Here is an 18,580-nt window from a genome sequence, read left to right on the forward strand (position 1 = left end):
TCCCGACAGATGCTGCCAGACCTGCTGAGATTTTCCAGCATTTGCTCTTTGGTTTTGGAGCCATGTTCATGTGTTGGCGCACATCTTGAAGTTTAAAGATTTACTCCGATCCGAGATGGTTGTAAGCTGACACGTAAAAGTAACCGTCAAAGGGCTTTTATGCCTGGGTTTAAACTGTGGAGCGTAAAACTTATATTTGAATCGTTCTCTGCCCTTCTCAGGCATGAATACACAGGCACCGACCGGATCCCCGTTCTGCTGAAACTTTCACGTGGCCGTGAAATTCTGGTAAGGATCAGTTTGTGCCAGCCCACGGAAGGATTTGTTACACATTAAGACCATAAGACATAGGAGCGGAAGTAAGGCCATTCGGCCCATCGAGTCCACTCCACCATTCAATCATGGCTGATTTCAACTCCATTTACCCGCTCTCTCTCCATAGCCCTTAATTCCTCGAGAAATCAAGAATTTATCAACTTCTGTCTTAAAGACAGCCACTACGCAGTCTGTGGCATGGGAGTCATGGGAGACATTGAACGAGATGAGATAGATTTTTGTTCAGCAAAGACATTAAGGAATGTGAGCCAAAGGCAGGTATATGGAGTCAGGCCACAGATCAGCCACGATCTCATTGAATGGCGGGACAGGCTCGAGGGGCTGAAGGGCCTACTCCTGTTCCTAGATCCTAGCCTTTGAGGCACGATTCTCCAAATACCCGCCGCTATTGAGGGCTATTGGGATAAACAGTTGTCCCTCCGCAGTTACAGGAGTGACGGAGCATGTTACAATGACAGGATTTAGATCAGCATTGGCCGTTCTTAGCCAATGGGAAAGAACCCAAAACAGCAGACAGTTATATTTTGCAATCTTAGATATGTTTTAACTGAAAGCTTTCTGTTCGTGTCACCAGTGAACTATGTTACATTGTGTTTTAGAAGATTGTCCACGATGTTCTGTAATTTCTCTTGACTGCTTTCATGAGCGCACGTAATGGGTGCGATTTAGCGGGCCCGTTAACCACGGCTGTAAATCGGTCATGGCGGGTAAATGTCGTGAGAGGCTAAAAACGCCAGTGAGATTTCGGAACGCAATCCTCCTGTGTAGTCCCCGATAACATTATCACGTTCACTCCAGGAAGGGCGCGAACCTGATTAACATGAATTTGAATCCTTTCGCATCTTAACGTTGCACCTTCAGCTCTCATCAAAACCTCCGGTCAGCCAGGCATGACTTCACGCTGACGCGATTTGCTAATGCTTTTTAAAAACGGGAGCCAGGTGCCATGACCTCGAAGGGGGAGGAAGGAGATGGGCTCCACTGAGCACCAGGGAGTCCAACGGGACAGAGGCCACTGGTGAGCTCTGGTAGGCAGAGGTCTGCTTCCAGTGCTGTATAAGTCTGCTGTCTGCGTTGTGTGAGTCTGTTTTCAGTACTGTGTAAGTATGCAGTCTGTGGCATGGGAGTCGGGGGCGGGGTGGGTGCGGGGCACATGATGTGGGGGAGGCTGGGGTCTCTTGAGAGACATGAATCCAGGTATCCAGGTCTAATGGACTGGGTGGATGAGACTCCAAAAGAGAATGCAACCTGGTGCCCACCTGACCGGAGTGGGGTTTGGATTCAACCTACGGAGTAGCTGTCCTGGAAGCTTAAGTGTTGAGACATGACAGCAATGAGATTTCTGAATTATGCAGAACGGTGCTTATAAGCTCTGACTCTCCCCGAAGCAGAAAGTAATTGTGCCCTGTAACATTTATCCACTCGCCTCGGACTCGTCTGTGGTCACAAAACTGGCGACGAGAATCAAAGTGGAGCTACCGTCGACGCCACTGACCATCAGACAAACAACCACCTTCTCTGCACCACTGGACTAAGGTTGGATTTTTTTTCCCCACAACATGGCTCCATCCTAGAGGACCCTGGCTGAGTGGTTCAACTGCATGGTGCAGACAGTGGGGCATCCAGGACTGGCAGTGCCAGTTGAGGCTTCTGCTGCTCACTCTGGATGTCCCTCCATCCCATGGAGGAACTCCAGGGCTCACAAGCAACGGAATGAAGATCCACTGGAGCACAGCCCAGGGCCTTCCACCCAGGTGACTCGGGGAATGCCCAACCAACCTGAATCACTCCCTTCCCGAGACCAGCGCAAATAAGGCACAGCGGGCAGAACAGGCTGATGCTACAACATCAGTGCCCCCCGAAAGTATGGCTTGTGGTCCGTAAGGACCTTGAACTGATGACCATATATGTGCAGGAGGAATTCCTTGATGTTAAATCCGCCGGCCAACCCCCCTTTCTCAATCTGCGCATAGTTGCGCTCTGCCGCGACCAGCGTCCTGGAGGCAAACGCGACAGTCCTCTCTCCGCCAACGTCCATGCAGTGTGACAAAACGGTGCCAACGCCAAAGGCGAGGCATCACATGTGACTATGAGTGGTTTAGCGGGGTTGTAATGTGTGAGCAAGCCATAAGATCATAAGGCCATAAGGCATAGGAGATGAATTAGGCCACTCGGCCCATCGTGTTTGCTCCGCCATTCAATCATGGCTGATATTTTCTCATCTCCATTCTCCTGCCTCCCCCCCCATAACCCCTGATCCCCGTATTGATCTAAAACCTATCTATCTCTGTCTTAAAGCCTGAAGAAGTCAACTGCTTTTTGACTCGATCAAACACTTTTTCCTGTTAAGCTCTCCTTGTCCCCTCCTGTTTCTTTTTTAGTAGGAGGTGTAGGGGAGGGGCAACAGACTTGCGAGACTAGGGATGAACTTCCCATGGTAGTTTACGAACCCTAGGAAGGAACACAGTTCAGTAATGTTCTCTGGTGTAGGAGCCTGTTGAATAGCCCTCACTTTCTCCACGCGAGGATGCAATCCCTCCCGGTCTACATGGTAGGCGACATAAACTGCCTCCTTCTCATGGAGCACACATTTTCCCTTTTCAGGCAAACACCCCTCTCTGAGAAGCGTGTGGGAACGTCAACCAAATTGTTCAAGTGTTCTTGTTCTGATGTCCCAGCGACCAAAATAGTGTTGAGATAAACTGCCACACGTGCCAATCCTGGCGACAGTGACCCGGACCTTGGGGCCATGCCTGCAAACTCAGCAGAGGTGTTCTGAAAATCGGTTACCCACTCTGCAAGTTGGTCTCTCCAATTACTTCAGAGTGATCATCTCGTCCTTGCCACATTGCTGTTTGTGGGACCTCACTGTGCATTAAATTGGATGCTCCATCTTCTTACAAAAGTGACTGCATTTTAAAAATACTTAAATTAGTTGCAAGGCATTTTAGAACATCCTGGGGTGGAAAAAGGTGCTACATAAATGCAAGTTATTTCCTTATTTTCTCATAAATTGGGTTGCAAAAAATGCAAATGGAAATAACCTCACGAGGGCATAAAGATTCTATGTTTGTATTAAATACAGCTTAATTTATAGTTCAGGCATGACCATGCGTAATACAGTAAGGGTTGATCAATATTTACCTTAAAGTGGGTTTTAGTTAAAAAAAAAACAGAGCAGTGGGCCATCTCTGCCAAGTTCTGTACACTGCTATTTCCTGGAGCAAATGCTGGAGCAGGTGCAATGGAATAACATTGGTCTGGGAAATTCCCATGGATTGTGTTCCATAAAATTCCTGATAGTGGGCTCGGCTTTGGTTTTCTTTAACCTTATAACTACTTGGCAAAATAAACCTTTAACCATTGATTATATAGCTTGCGGAATTCCATGGCCATCACCCTACAACTGACCCATTAAAGCCCATGCGATTCGTGGTGCAGGGGCAGAATTGATACAAAATTGGCTAAGGGACTGGGATCAGAGAGGAGTAAATTAATGGTTGCTTTGCAGGGGAGTGTACAGAGGTGTTCACCAGGGGTCAACATTAGGACTGCTGTCCTTTTTGTTATTCATCAATCACCTGGACATCATTTCAAAGTTTGATTATGATGCAAAGCTCTGAAACGCTAAGGACGGTAACAGACTTGAGGAGACGGGCAGACTAGTAAAATTGGCAGTCATTGTCAGATGGAATTTAGTGCAAAGAGGTGTGAAGTGATTCATTTTGGCAGGAAGAAAATGAGGAGAGGCAATATTAAAAAAAATATACAATTCTAAATGGACTGCAGGAACAGAAAGACCTTTGGGTGTATGTGCATAAATCTTTGAAGGAGGCAAGACTAAAGCAGCTACAGTGAGAATAGGCAAGCTGTGACCAGTGCGCACATACAAAGCAGCACTTCATAAAGCTTCACGATTCAAAACGCCACAATTCCCTACAAATTGGAGCATGCATGCATGGTGAAATTCATTACAGTGAAGGAACCAAGGAAAGTCACTTAAAAGGAACAGTCTTCCCCACAGCCAATGTTAACATGCTAGCATTTGTGTTTGCTGCATGAGACCTGAAGACTAGGGGATTTTCACAGTAACTCCATTGCAGTGTTAACGCAAGCCTACTTATAACACTAATAAAGATTATTATTAACTGCGGAAATACTGGCCAAACACCACAAAATTATCAAAATAACTATATTTGTCTACTTTAATTCACCATACAAGGAGATCCCAACATCCCTCTTAGCCTCCATTCACCCGGTACTGCAATACCAAGTTATTTCTAGATGCAGACTTTTTGCCTTCGATTTTCTTTCTGGCAGTCAAGTTCACACGTGATTCTCTTAGAGCATTGCTGTTCGCTGTGGCTCAATTGTTGGCACTTTCTCCATTAAGTCTGAAGGTTATGGGCCCAAGCCCCACACCAGAGACTGGAACACTTAATGCAAGTTGATGATTCCAGTGCTGTATTGAAGGTGTGGGGCTTAGATCAGACAATAAAACATCCTCTATTTCGAAGAAGAGCAGGAGAGTTATTCTCGGTGCCTTGGCCAATATTTATTCTTCGCATCATCATCGCAAAAGAAGATTATCAAGCCATTATCACATTGCTGTTTGAGGGAACTTGCTGTTCACAAATGGGCTGCCATATTTCTGACGTTGCACCAGTGACTAGACTTCAAAAATCATTCATTTATTTCAAAGAACAAAGAACAATACAGCACAGGATGTTTTCCCAATATATTAATGGTAAAAGGTTAGTTAAGGAAAAAGTCGGACCTATCAGAGATGAAGAAGGGAACTTGTGTGTAGATGCAGAGGCTGTGGGAAGGGTTTTAAATGAATACTTTGTCTCCGTGTTTGCAAAGGAAATGGATGATGCCGATATAGTACTCCTGGAGGAACACTGAGATACTGGATGGGATAATTATAAAGAGAGAGGAAGTGCTCGAAGGATTGAAATCCTTGAAAGTTTATAAGTCACCAGGGCCAGATGGATTGTTTGCGAGGCTACTGAAGGAGGTCAGGGAGGAGGTAGCAGATGCTCTGAGGATGATTTTCCAATCTTCACTAGACGCAAGGGAGGTACCGGAGGACTGGAGAAATGCAAATGTGGTTCCATCGTTTAAAAAGGGATCGAAGGAAATTGCAAACAATTATACGCCAGTTACGTAAGTGGTGGGCAAATTAGTAGAATTAATCCTGAGAGATAGGATTAACTGTCACATAGAAAGGCATGGGTTAGTCAGGGATAGGGAGCATGGATTTTTTTTAAAGGAAGGTCTTGTCTCACAAACTTGATCAAATTCTTTGAAGAAGTGACAAGAAGCATTGATGAAGGTGGGTGCAGTGGATGAGGTGTACATGGATTTTAGCAAGGTGTTTGACCTAGTCCCACATGACAGATTGTTCAAGAAAGTGAAAGCCCATGGAATACAGGGCAATGTGGATTAAAAAGTTGGTTTAGTAACAGGAAACAAAGGGTAATTAATGGTCGATGGCTGCCCTTGCAATTGGAAAGTTGTTTCCAGTGATGTTCCACAGGGTGTGGTGTTGGGATCCCTTACTGTTTGTGGTATCTATTAACGATTTGGACGTGAACGTGGGGAGCATGAGTGGGAAATTTGCAGACGACACAAAGATTGGCTGAGGGTTGGACAGTATAATCGCTATAATCTTCAAAATGATGATGTGGAGATGCCGGCGTTGGACTGAGGTGGGCACAATAAGAAGTCTTACAACACTAGGTTAAAGTCCAACAGGTTGTTTCAAATCATTAGCTTTCGGAGCGCAACTCCTTCCTCAGGTAAATCTTCATCTACCCCTCTAGCACCTGAGGAAGGAGCTGTTCTCCGAAAGCTAGTGATTCGAAACAAATCTGTTGGACTTTAACCTGGTGTTGTAAGACTTCTTATTGTCTTCAAAATGATAGAGATGGATTGGTGGAGTGGGTGATAAAGTGACAGATGGAATTTAACATAGAGAAGTGAGAGGCCATGCATTTAGGGAGGTCCAACAGTTGTAGTGATACACCATAAATGGGAATATACTAAAAGGGGTAGATGAAGTGAGAGATCTTGGCGTACAGGTGCACAGATCCTTAAAGACAGCAGTTCAAGTAGACAAGGTTGTTAAGAAAGCATAGGGAATGCTCTCCTTCATTGGCAGAGGTATAGAATATAAAAGTAAGGAGGTAATGTTAGAATTGTATAAAACACTGGGGAATATTGTGTGAAATTCTGGTCACCACATTACAGGAAGGAGGTTGCTGCTCTGGAGACAGTGCAGAGGAGGTTTACAAGCATGTCGCCAGGGCTAGGAAATGTAGCTAGAGGAGAGTTTGGGTAGGTTGGGGTTATATTTTTTGGAACAAAGAAGACTGAGGGGTGATGTAATTGTGGTGTACAAAATTATGAGGGGAAGCGATTGGGTGGCCTGGATAAAGTTGTTTCTCCTGGTGGAGAATTCTAGAACCAGGGGACACAGATTCAGGATAAGTGGCAGAAGGTGAAGAGGGACAGGAGGAAGAACGTTTTTACACAGAGGGTAGTGGGAGTCTGGAATTCACTGCCCGAGTTGGTGGTGGAGGCAGAGACCCTGAACTCTTTTAAAAGGGACCTAGATCTGCATCTTAAGTGCTGTAAGCTACAGGGCTATGGACCGGGTGCAGGAAGGTGGGGTTAGAAAGGGCACCTGGGTGTCTACGGGCTGGCACGGACAAGATGGACCCAAGGGCCTGCTACTGTGTTGTAACTTTTCTATGATTTGATGATTAAAAAATGGTGACCTGGTCATGATGACGTTGCTGTTAATAGAACTTGCTGTGCGTATATTGGCTGATACGATTCCTACATTGCGACAGTGACTAGATTTCAAAAATTCCTCAGTGGCTAAAAGATGCTCGGGTGCAAGTCTTTCTTTATAAAAGCAACTTAATTCTCACATTATGCTGATACATCGTCCAAGTCTCAGAGCACTTTGCACAGTGAGTCAGTTTTGGGACACAATATTTTGTTTGTAACGCCACAGGAATTCTGTTTCAACTACATCCCACGGCCCATTTCTGTTTTTCTTGTGGTATTTGCTGTAGGAGGAATACAGTTCCAGGAAAATTACTGCCTTTCTTTGAATTGTGCACTAAGATCTTTCATGTCCACCTGAACAAGCAGATGGGACCCACATGCTGTGATTTGTCCTTCAGTACAGGGAGAAAAGGATTTATATTTATCTAATACCATTATGACCTCAGAACATCCCAAAACGATATGCATTCAATTAAGCACTTTTGAAGTGTAGTTTACTGCTGTAATGTAAGAGGCACAGCATCTAATTTAAGGTACCAAAAGCAACAGTGTGATATGAATCAGATAATCTGTTTGATGATATTTGAGGGGGAAATAGCGCCATGTCAGGGCTTTGGTTTAATGTCTTATCCAACAGTGCTGCAATAGTCTTTGAGTCTGCATGTTTTTTTGCTTGAATCCACAGCCTCCTGACTCAGAGGCAAGAGTTATACTCACAGACGTGGGAATGAATGGGATGTACATTGGGCAGCTCTGCCAGAGGAGGTTAATCTGCTCTGACAAGGGCGGCACGGTAGTGCAGTGGTTAGCACTGTTGCTTCACAGCACCAGGGTCCCAGGTACGATTCCCGGCTTGGGTCACTGTCTGGGCGGAGTCTGCACGTTCTCCCCGTGTCTGTGTGGGTTTCCTCCGGGTGCTCCGGTTTCCTCCCACAAGTCCCGAAAGATGTGCATGTTAGGTGAATTGGACATTCTGAATTCTTCCTTTGTACCTGAACAGGCACCGGAGAGTGGCGACGAGGGGATTTTCGCAGTAACTTTGTTGCAGTGTTAATGTAAGCCTACTTGTGACACTGATAAAGATTATTATTATTAATAACCAGGTGCCAGCCTGAAAATCATCCCCGCACTCTCCCTATGCACAGTCATTTTCATTTCTATTCAAAGTAACCTGTCGAGATTACCTTTGCACCACTATTTACCAGACCTGCAAACGGTTGTGCTCAATGGAGCGAAGCCTTAAAACAGGCCAACCCCACTCTGTGTTCCCTTTATCACCAGCTATATTCTGCAAGTGCTTCAACTCAAACTAATAAGAATGCAGCAATGATTTGTTATGTCACTTTTGTCTCCTTCCAGTTAAATTTCATTGGTATCACAGTGCCCAAAGATCGTTGTTACATTCACTTCCTTGTCACTCATCATAAATTTGCACCTGTTTGTATCAGTACCTCCAACCCTCCCAAGCAGGTGAGTGAGTCCCAAGCTTTTCTTACAGGTGAGTTCAATCAACGTGGTTTGGTGCGAGTAAATGCGCATTTCGCATTTGTATTATAATTTTGAATGCAGATCATGTAATTGACTATCTAATATTTCATTTGTATTGGATTAATTCATTTGTAAAACACAGTGGGGGGGTGGAATGGTAATTAAATGTTGAAACATAACTGATTTTTTAAAAAAAAACAGTATAATTTAACCATTTATCCCGGCTCCATTTTGGCGTCTCTTCCCTAACCTGCCTCTCCCTTGAAGACCCTGCTCTGCCTGATCAATTTCTAATTGCCACTGGAAGGTGGGATATGCAATGGGCAATTTTGCAGAGAACAATGGAGGGACATTGGAGGCCAAGGCAGAGGGAGTTTAGGACATTGTGGAACTAAAACTTTCAGGAATACGTCCTCCGAGAGGTGACAATCCCAGGGCCCTCTGGAATGGGTTAGTGGGTGGCTAACAATTGGTGTGACACTGTATGTTCAGCCCTTTCCTTGTATCTCACGCTCACCACAGATCTACGAGATGTACAATGGTGGCTCAGTGCGGGTGATATACGACATCCAGCTAGATTCCGTGAAAGACGCTCAGGAGCAGAATTACGATCATCCCATCTTTCAGTGCCTGAATCCACGTGGAGAGATCATGCCCGGGATGACAGCTTACATTGAGTGGATTTTCTCGCCACTTGAGGCTCGATCCTATTCGGTACGTAACTACTCAAGAGAAAGAAAGACTTTAATTTAGTGCCAATGTTTTTGGTCCCAGGACATTCCAAAACACTTTACAGCAAACTATGCCCCTTTGAAGTGGCCTCACGGGGGTGGAGGGTGTGTGTGTTTAGGAGTGGAGATTATTGTGCCCTCTCTCTGGGACATGGTAAGCCTGTGTCTGAATACCTCTGTATATATGCTTCTTTATATGTGATGCCCTCCACTGGATGAGTTTGTGGATTTTTGGCTACATTTGACTACGGGAGGGTTTAAACTAGTATGGCAGCGAGGTGGGTACCGGAGCAATAGGTCAGAAGGTGAAAACATTGAGGGAGAAGTAGGAAATAGGGCAACTATTGCTCTGAGGAAGAGCAGACAGGGAGATGTTGCTGAAAACAGCGGGACTGAAGTGCATATGTTTTAATGCAAGAAGTATAACAGGTTACGCAGATGAACTTAGAGCTTGGATTAATACTTCGAACTATGATGTTGTTGCAATTATAGAGACCTGGTTGAGGGAAGGACAGGATTGGCAGCTAAACATTCTAGGATTTAGATGTTTCAGGCAGGATAGAGGGGGATGTAAAAGGGGTGGAGGACTTGCGCTACTGGTTAGGGAGAATATCACAACTATACTGCGGGAGGACACCTCTGAGGGTAGCGAGACAAGATGGGTAGAGATCAGGAATAAGAAGGGTGCAGTAACAATGTTGGGGGTTAACTACAGGCCTCCCAACAGCCAGCGGGAGATAGAGGAGCAGATAGGTAGACAGATTTTGGAAAGGAGTAAAAGCAAAAGGGTTGTTGTGATGGGAGACTTTAACTTCCCGAATATTGATTGGGACTCACTTAGTATTAGCGGCTTGGATGAGGCAGAGTTTGTAAGGAGCATCCAGGAGGGCTTCTGAAAACAATATGTAGATAGTCCAACTAGGGCTGTACTGGACCTTGTGTTGGGGAATGAGCCCGGCCAGGTGGTAGAGGTTTCAGTCGGGGAGCATTTCGGCAACGTGACCACAATTCAGTACGTTTTAAAGTGCTGGTGGACAAGGATAAGAGTGGTCCTAGGGTGAATGTGCTAAATTGGGGGAAGGCTAATTGTAACAATATTAGGCGTGAACTGAAGAACATAGATTGAGGGCGGATGTTTGAGGGTAAATCAACATCTGACATGTGGGAGGCTTTCAAATGTCAGTTGAAATGAATTCAGGACCGTCATGTTCGTCTGAGGAAGAAGGATAAATATGGCCAATTTCGCGATCCTTGGATAACGAGGGATATTGTAGGCCTCGTCAAAAAGTAACAGGAGGCATTTGTCAGGGCTAGAAGGCTGGGAACAGCCGAAGCCTGTGTGGAATATAAGGAAAGTAGGAAGGAACTTAAGCAAGGAGTCACGAAGGCTAAAAGGGGTCACGAAAAGTCATTGGTAAATAGGGTTAAGGAAAATCCAAGGCTTTTTACACGTATAGAAAAAGCAAGAGGGTAGCCAGGGAAAGGGTTGGCCCACTGAATGACAGGGGAGGGAATCTATGTGTGGTGCCAGAGGAAATGGGTCGAGGTACTAAATGAATACTTTGCATCAGTATTTACCAAAGAGAAGGAATTGGTGGATGTTGAGTCGGGAGAAGGGTGTGTAGATAGCCTGGGTCACATTGAGATCCAAAAAGACGAGGTGTCGGGTGTCTTGAAAAATATTAAGGTGGATAAGTCCCCAGGGCCTGATGGGATCTACCCCAGAATACTGAAGGAGGCAAGAGAGGAAATTGCTGAGGCCTTGACAGAAATCTTTGGATCCTCACTGTCTTCAGGTGATGTCCCGGAGGACTGGAGAATAGCCAATGTTGTTCCTGTGTTTAAGAAGGGTTGCAAGGATAATCCAGGGAATTACCAGCCGGTGAGCCTTACGTCAGTGGTAGGGAAATTACTGGAGAGAATTCTTCGAGACAGGATCTACTCCCATTTGGAAGCAAGGGGTTGTATTAGCGAGAGGCAGCACGGTTTTGTGAAGGGGAGGTCGTGTCTTACTAACTTGATAGAGTTTTTTGAGGAGGTCACAAAGATGATTGATGCAGGTAGGGCAGTGGATGTTGTCCAAATGGACTTCAGTAAGGCCTTTGACAAGGTCCCTCATGGCAGACTGGTACAAAAGGTGAAGTCACACGGATCAGAGGGGAGCTGGCAAGATGGATACAGAACTGGCTAGGTCATAGAAGGCAGAGAGTAGCAATGGAAGGGTGCTTTCCTGATTGGAGGGCTGTGATTAGTGGTGTTCCGCAGGGATCAGTGCTGGGACCTTTGCTGTTCGTAGTACATACAAATAATTTGGAGGAAAATGTAACTGGTCTGATTAGTAAGTTTGCAGACGACACAAAGGTTGGTGGAATTGCGGATAGCGATGAGGACTGTCAGAGGGTACAGCAGGATTTAGACCATTTGGAGACTTGGGCGGCGAGATGGCAGATTGAGTTTAATCCGGACAAATGTGAGGTAATGCATTTTGGAAGGTCTAATACAGGTCGGGAATATACAGTGAATGGTAGAACCCTTAAGAGTATTGAAAGTCAGAGAGATCTAGGTGTACAGGTCCACAGGTCACTGAAAGGGGCAACACAGGTGGAGAAGGTAGTCAAGAAGGCATACTGCATGCTTGCCTTTATTGGCCGGGGCATTGAGTACCAAGGGCCTGTACCTGTGCTGTAATTTTCTTTGTTCTTTGTTCTTTACAAATACATGAATAGTACCAGCCGTACCCGTACCAGCCTCCCCGAACAGGCGCCGGAATGTGGCGACTAGGGGCTTTTCACGGTAACTTCATTTGAAGCCTACTTGTGACAATAAGCGATTTTCATTTCATTTCATTTCATAGGATGGGAATAGAAGGATACGGACCCCGGAAGTGCAGAAGATTTTAGTTTAGACGGGCAGCATGGTCGGCGCCGGCTTGGAGGGCCGAAGGGCCTGATCCTGTGCTGTACTTTTCTTTGTTCTTTCTTTGTTCTTATTTCTCCCCGCCCCACCACAAGGCCAAGTATGTCCAATATTTTAGAAAGTAAAAGAATGGATTTGAAACACGATTTAAAAAAAAAATTCCCTTAAAGTCTATAAACAAAATAAAAATAAAACTCGAGACCTCTAGCGATTTTCAAATTCAAATTATTTTGCCAACAGGGTGTGGTCGCAGAGGTATTACGGTACCTGGTAATGCTGGAACTCCATTGGTAGAAATTGTATGCTTCCTATTGATCAAGCTGTATGGTAGCTCCGCCCTGCTAGGCGGGGTATAAGAGCCCGTGCCGCCCCAGCAGCCTTCATTCTGTACCTGAGCTGCTGGGGAAAACCTCCAGCTTATTAAAACCTTCATTTGGACTACAACCTCGTTTTAGTGGTCATTGATCATGCATCAATTTAATAAGCTAGATTTAAAAGGATGGAGCTCCGAATCAAGCCGGAGTGTCTGCAACTCAGCCCCCACGCGGCGAACGCAGCGACAATCTTCAAGCACTGGCTGGCGTGTTTTAAAGGATATCTCGGAACGGCCGAAAACACACCACGGGAGAACAGAAAATGCAAGTCCTGCACTCGAGGGTGAGCCCGGAAATTTACACCCTCATCGAGGAAGCGGAAGACTTCGATGCGGCAATAGAGCTGCTAAAAGGACATTATATTCGCCCGGTAAACCAGGTCTATGCCCGACATCTGCTAGCGACGAGGCGACAACTCCCTGGAGAATCGCTGGAAGAATTCTACCGTGCACCCCTGGTGTTGGGGAGAAACTGCAGCTGCCCGCAAGTTTCGGCGAGCGAACACACTGAACTCTTGGTCCGGGACGCTTTCATAGCAGGTATGCTGTCCTCCCAAATCCGCCAGCGATTGCTGGAAAAAGACACTCTAGGTCTCAAGGAGGCACGCTCCTCGCAGGCTCCCTGGATGTGGCCTCCAGAAACACCCGCGCTGACATTCCCGACCGCACGGCAGCCCCCTGGGCAGCGTGGAACCCCTCTGCAGCCGACCCCGAGACATCCTCTATCCCCCCACAAGCTTGTGCTGTAAGGCGGCCTGGCAACCCCGGGAGCTCCGCTTCTACTTTTGCGGGCAGGCCAAGCACCCCCGCCAGCGCTGCCCGGCCCGTGCATCCACCTGCAAGGGATGCGGTAAAAAGGGCCATTAAGTGGTGGTGTGCCAGGCCCGTGCGGTCGCCGCGACGACGGTGGACCACCACCACAAACCTCTCCACGGTCCCCGTGCGGCCAGCGGGTGCCGCAATCTTCCTACTCCAGGGCCACGCCCGGCCCCCGGGCGCCGCCATCTTGTCCCGCGGACGCCACATTAGAGGGATTGGCGCCGTCATTTTGTGCACCCCCAGCCATGTGCGACCAATGGGAGCCGCCATCTTGGATGGACCCCCAGGACCCCAGCTCGGCTGACCACACACTGCCCGAAGAGAACACTCAACTGCTGCGATTAGCCTCAGTGTGTCTGGATCAGTCCCAGCCTCGAACATTCTCAACTGCTAAAACGACTGTATTTATCAATGGGCACGAGACGACCTACCTAATCGACTCTGGGAGCACGGAGAGCTTCATACACCCCGACACGGTAAGGCGCTGTTCTCTCCTCGTCCACCCCGTTAATCAAAAAATCTCCCTGGCCTCCGGTTCCCACTCAGTAGAGATGAAGGGGTTTTGTGTAGCAAACATCACAGTCCAGGGAAGGGAGTTTAAAAATTACCGGCTCAACGTCCTTCCCCACCTCTGCACGGCCACACTCCTAGGTTTAGACTTACAGTGTAATCTCCAAAGTCTAACGTTCAAATTCGGCGGCCCTAAACCCCCCTCACTGTCTGCGGCCTCGCGACCCTCAAGGTCGACCTGCCTTCCCTGTTTGCGAACCTCACCCCGAATTGCAAACCCGTTGCCACCAGGAGCAGACGGTACAGTGCCCATGACCGGATCTTTATTAGGTCAGATATCCAAAGACTACTGAGGGAAGGAGTCATTGAAGCTAGCAACAGCCCCTGGAGAGCTCAAGTAGTGGTGGTAAAGACCGGGGAGAAGCACAGGATGGCCATCGACTACAGTCAGACCATCAACAGGTTTACACAGCTGGACACGTACCCTCTCCCCCGCATATCCGACCTGGTAAACAGGATCGCGCATTACAAGGTCTTCTCCACAGTGGATCTCAAGTCCGCCTACCACCAGCTCCCCACCCGCACTAGTGACCGCAAATACACTGCCTTCGAGGCAGATGGACAGCTCTACCACTTCTTAAGGGTTCCCGTCGGTGTCACCAACGGGGCCTCGGTCTTCCAGCGCGAGATGGACTAATTGGTTGACCGGTACGGTTTACGGGCCACACTCCCATATCTCGATAATTTCACCATCTGCGGCCACGACCAGCAGAACCACGACACCAACGTCCGAAAATTCCTCCAGACCGCAAAGATCCTTAACCTTACATACAATAAGGATAAATGCGTGTTTAGTACCGACCGCCTAGCCATCCTCGGCTATGTAGTGCAAAATAGAGTTATAGGCCCCGACCCTGAACGCATGCGCCCCCTTATGGATCTCCCCCTCCCTCACTGCTCCAAGGCCCTGAAGCGCTGCCTAGAGTTTTTCAGTTACTACGCCCAGTGGGTCCCCAACTATGCGGACAAGTCCCGTCCCTGATCCAACCCACAGTTTTTCCCCTGTCGATTGAGGCATCAAAACGGACATTGCAAAGGCCACGATGCACGCCATTGACGAGTCCCTCCCCTTCCAGGTCAAGAGCGACGTGTCTGACGTAGCTCTGGCGGCCACCCTCACCCAAGTGAGCAGGCCCGTGGCCTTCTTCTCGTGTACCCTCCATGCTTCCGAAATCCGCCACTCCTCAGTCGAAAAGGAGGCCCAGGCCATAGTAGAAGCTGTGCGACATTGGAGGCATTACCTGGCCGGCAGGAGATTCACTCTCCTCACTGACCAACGGTCGGTTGCTTTCATGTTTGATAATGCACAGCGGGGCAAGATAAAAAACGATAAGATCTTGCGGTGGAGGATTGAACTCTCCATCTACAACTACGAGATCTTGTATCGTCCCGGGAAGCTAAACGAGCCTCCTGTCGCCCTGTCCCGCGGCGCATGTGCCACCGCACAAGTGGACCGCCTCCGAGCCCTCCACGAGGACCTCTGCCACCCGGGGGGGTCACTCGCTTTTTCCACTTTATCAAGACCCGCAACCTGGCCTACTCCATCGAGGAGGTCAGGACAGCCACCAGGGATTGTCAAATCTGCGCAGAGTGCAAACCGCACTTCTACCGGCCAGAGAAAGCGCACCTGATAAAGGCCCCCCGTCCCTTTGAACGCTTCAGCATGGACTTCAAAGGCCCCCTCCCCTCCACCGACTGCAACACGTACTTCCTGAACGTGATTGATGAGTACTCCCGGTTCCCATTTGCCATCCCCTGCCCCGACATGACCGCAACCACCGTCATCAAGGCCCTCCATAGCATCTTTGCACTGTTCGGGTTCCCCGCCTACATTCATAGTGATAGGGGGTCCTCCTTTATGAGCGACGAACCGCGTCAACTCCTGCTCAACAAGGGCATCATCTCGAGCAGGACGACCAGTTACAACCCCCAGGGTAACGGACAGGTAGAGAGGGAGAACGGAACGGTCTGGAAGACCGTCCTACTGGCTCTACGGTCCAGGAATCTCCCAGTCTCCCGCTGGCAGGAAGTCCTCCCGGATGCCCTCCATCCAATCCGGTCACTGCTTTGTACCACAACCAACCAGACACCTCACGAACGTCTCCTTGTCTTCCCCAGCATGTCCTCCTCTGGGACCACGCTCCCAACCTGGCTGGCAATCCCCGGACCCATCCTGCTCCGAAAACACGTGCGGGCGAACAAGTCGGATCCATTGGTCGAGAGGGTCCATCTTCTCCACGCTAACCCCCAGTACGCCTACGTCGCTTACCCCGACGGCCGACAAGATACGGTCTCCCTACAAGACCTGGCACCCGCCGGAGCCTCACGCACACCCCAGCCACCAGTCCCACCCTCCCCTCCACCAGGGCACCTTACAGGTGGATCGGTCCTTCCGCCGGTCCCGCCGGTCCTTCCCCACCCACCAACGCACCCCGCAGGCGCTCCCTTCCCAGGTCAACCGTTTTCCCCACCAGCGCCGTCTAGGGGTGTCAAAGCTGCCACAGATATCGAGGACACACACCCGGAGCCACAGACGCCCGAGCCTCCACCGGAGTCACCACCGAAGCTCCAACGATCACAGAGGACGACCAGGGCCCCGATCCACTGATTGATTCATTTTAAATTGTAAATTTAAATTATAAATTGTAAATAGTTACTAGAATTGTAAATAGTTACAAAACGCTGTACGGAGGTATTACGGTGCCTCCATAACTAATTCTACCACGTTGCCATGTTTGTAGTATCAGGCCACCGCCCCTGCCGGACTCCTATTTAACAGGGGGTGAATGTGATAGTCGAGGTATTACGGTACCTGGTAATGCTGGAACACCATTGGTAGAAATTGTATGCTTCCTATTGGTCAAGCTGTATGGTAGCTCCGCCCTTCTAGGCAGGGTATAAGAGCCTGTGCAGCCCCAGCACCCTTCATTCTGCACCTGAGCTGCTGGGGGAAACATCTAGCTTATTAAAGCTTTCAGTTGGACTACAACCTTGCTTTAGTGGTCATTGATCGTGCATCACAGGGGGATGACAAACATCAGGCCTGGGCTGCGATTCTCTCGAATCTGCTCTGAGTGATGCCACCAGTGGGAAACGCACCGTTTTTCCCGCTAGCAGTACTGCCGAAGTGGGGTTCAGCGGCACTTCAAAACTTCTTTGGAGAGGGGATTAGTGCTGGCCTCGAGAGGGGCAGGCCTGAGCTCGTTGCTCAGAGGCGCCCGGATCTCAGAATAAGACTGCAGTAGCCCCCCTCCAATCGCTGGCAATGTTCACCCCCCCTCCTTCCAATCGTTTGAAAGGGCTTCTTCTCCGATTGCTGGCAAGACCCCCCCCCGCCAGAAGTGAGCGACATCCCACTATGGGCTTTGTGTGAGTTAGGATAAGGTCAGAAGTGTTTTGGATGAGCTCAAGTTTACAGAGGGTGAATAGATGGTCAAATATTCAATTTGTTGAAAATTGTAATAAGACCATAAGACATAGGAGCGGAAGTAAGGCCATTCGGCCCATCGAGTCCACTCCACCATTCAATCATGGCTGATTTCAACTCCATTTACCCACTCTCTCTCCATAGCCCTTAATTCCTCGAGAAATCAAGAATTGATCAACTTCTGTCTTAAAGACACTCAACGTCCCGGCCTCCACCGCCCTCTTGTGGCAATGAATTCCACAGACCCACCACTCGCTGGCTGAAGAAATTTCTCCTCATCTCTGTTTTAAAGTGACTCCCTTTTATTCTAAGGCTGTGCCCCCGGGTTCATCGTCTCCTCTGCTAATGGAAACAACTTCCCTACATCCACCCTATCTAAGCCATTCATTATCTTGTAAGTTTCTATTAGATCTCCCCTCAACCTCCTAAACTCCAATGAATATAATCCCAGGATCCTCAGACGTTCATCATATGTTAGGCCTACCATTCCTGGGATCATCCGTGTGAATCTCCGCTGGACCCGCTCCACTGCCAGTATGTCCTTCCTGAGGTGTGGGGCCCAAAATGCAGGTAGATAATTCTGTTGAAAAGCTGGAAGAATTTGGGGTTTTGTAATGTGTGGATAGAGTAAAGAAGTAAGGAAGAACTTATCCAAAACATTGGTTAGACCGCTGTGTGCACTTCATCTGAAGGACAGCAGCTGCCACACTGCAGCACTCCTGCACTGGTGCACAACAGCGGCAGTATGGATTTGTGCTTGTCTCTGGAGTGGGTTTTAAACCCACAATCCCCTGACTCAGTGGCAAGAGCAATACCTGCTCAGCCAAATCTGTTCTCATTCAAAACTTGTCACCGTCAGATCCTGATATTACTAAACAGATTATTACTCTATGATGCCCCACGGAGTGGCAAGCAGAGTCGGATTGCCATTCCGTTCCTACTTTCTTACCTTCAAACTCTTATCGATCTTATCTCGCCCAACCTTCCAACTCAGGTAAGGCATGAAATGTGTCGGGCATCGTACTCCCAGGGCCTTCCATTGAGGTCTTCAGAGTTGGACACAAGGAAGCCATGGCCCTCTATTACAGCACCGGTTGCTAAGGTCCGGGTATAATGTAA

At 48.2% G+C, this 18,580-nt stretch overlaps 1 protein-coding gene across 2 annotated transcripts in view; it reads left to right on the top strand.

The window, feature by feature from the left end:
- Positions 1-18,580, top strand: part of cfap65 (cilia and flagella associated protein 65) — a 243,182-nt gene that overhangs the window by 146,682 nt on the left and 77,920 nt on the right. For both annotated transcript variants that reach the window (XM_072469307.1, XM_072469318.1), the window contains exons 21-23: positions 222-288; positions 8,497-8,607; positions 9,148-9,339. In XM_072469307.1, coding sequence (XP_072325408.1) covers positions 222-288; positions 8,497-8,607; positions 9,148-9,339 — 370 coding nt within the window. The remainder of the gene's footprint in view (positions 1-221; positions 289-8,496; positions 8,608-9,147; positions 9,340-18,580) is intronic.

This window comes from Scyliorhinus torazame, chromosome 2, assembly GCF_047496885.1.
Source record: "Scyliorhinus torazame isolate Kashiwa2021f chromosome 2, sScyTor2.1, whole genome shotgun sequence".
NCBI classification, from domain to species: Eukaryota; Metazoa; Chordata; class Chondrichthyes; order Carcharhiniformes; family Scyliorhinidae; genus Scyliorhinus; species Scyliorhinus torazame.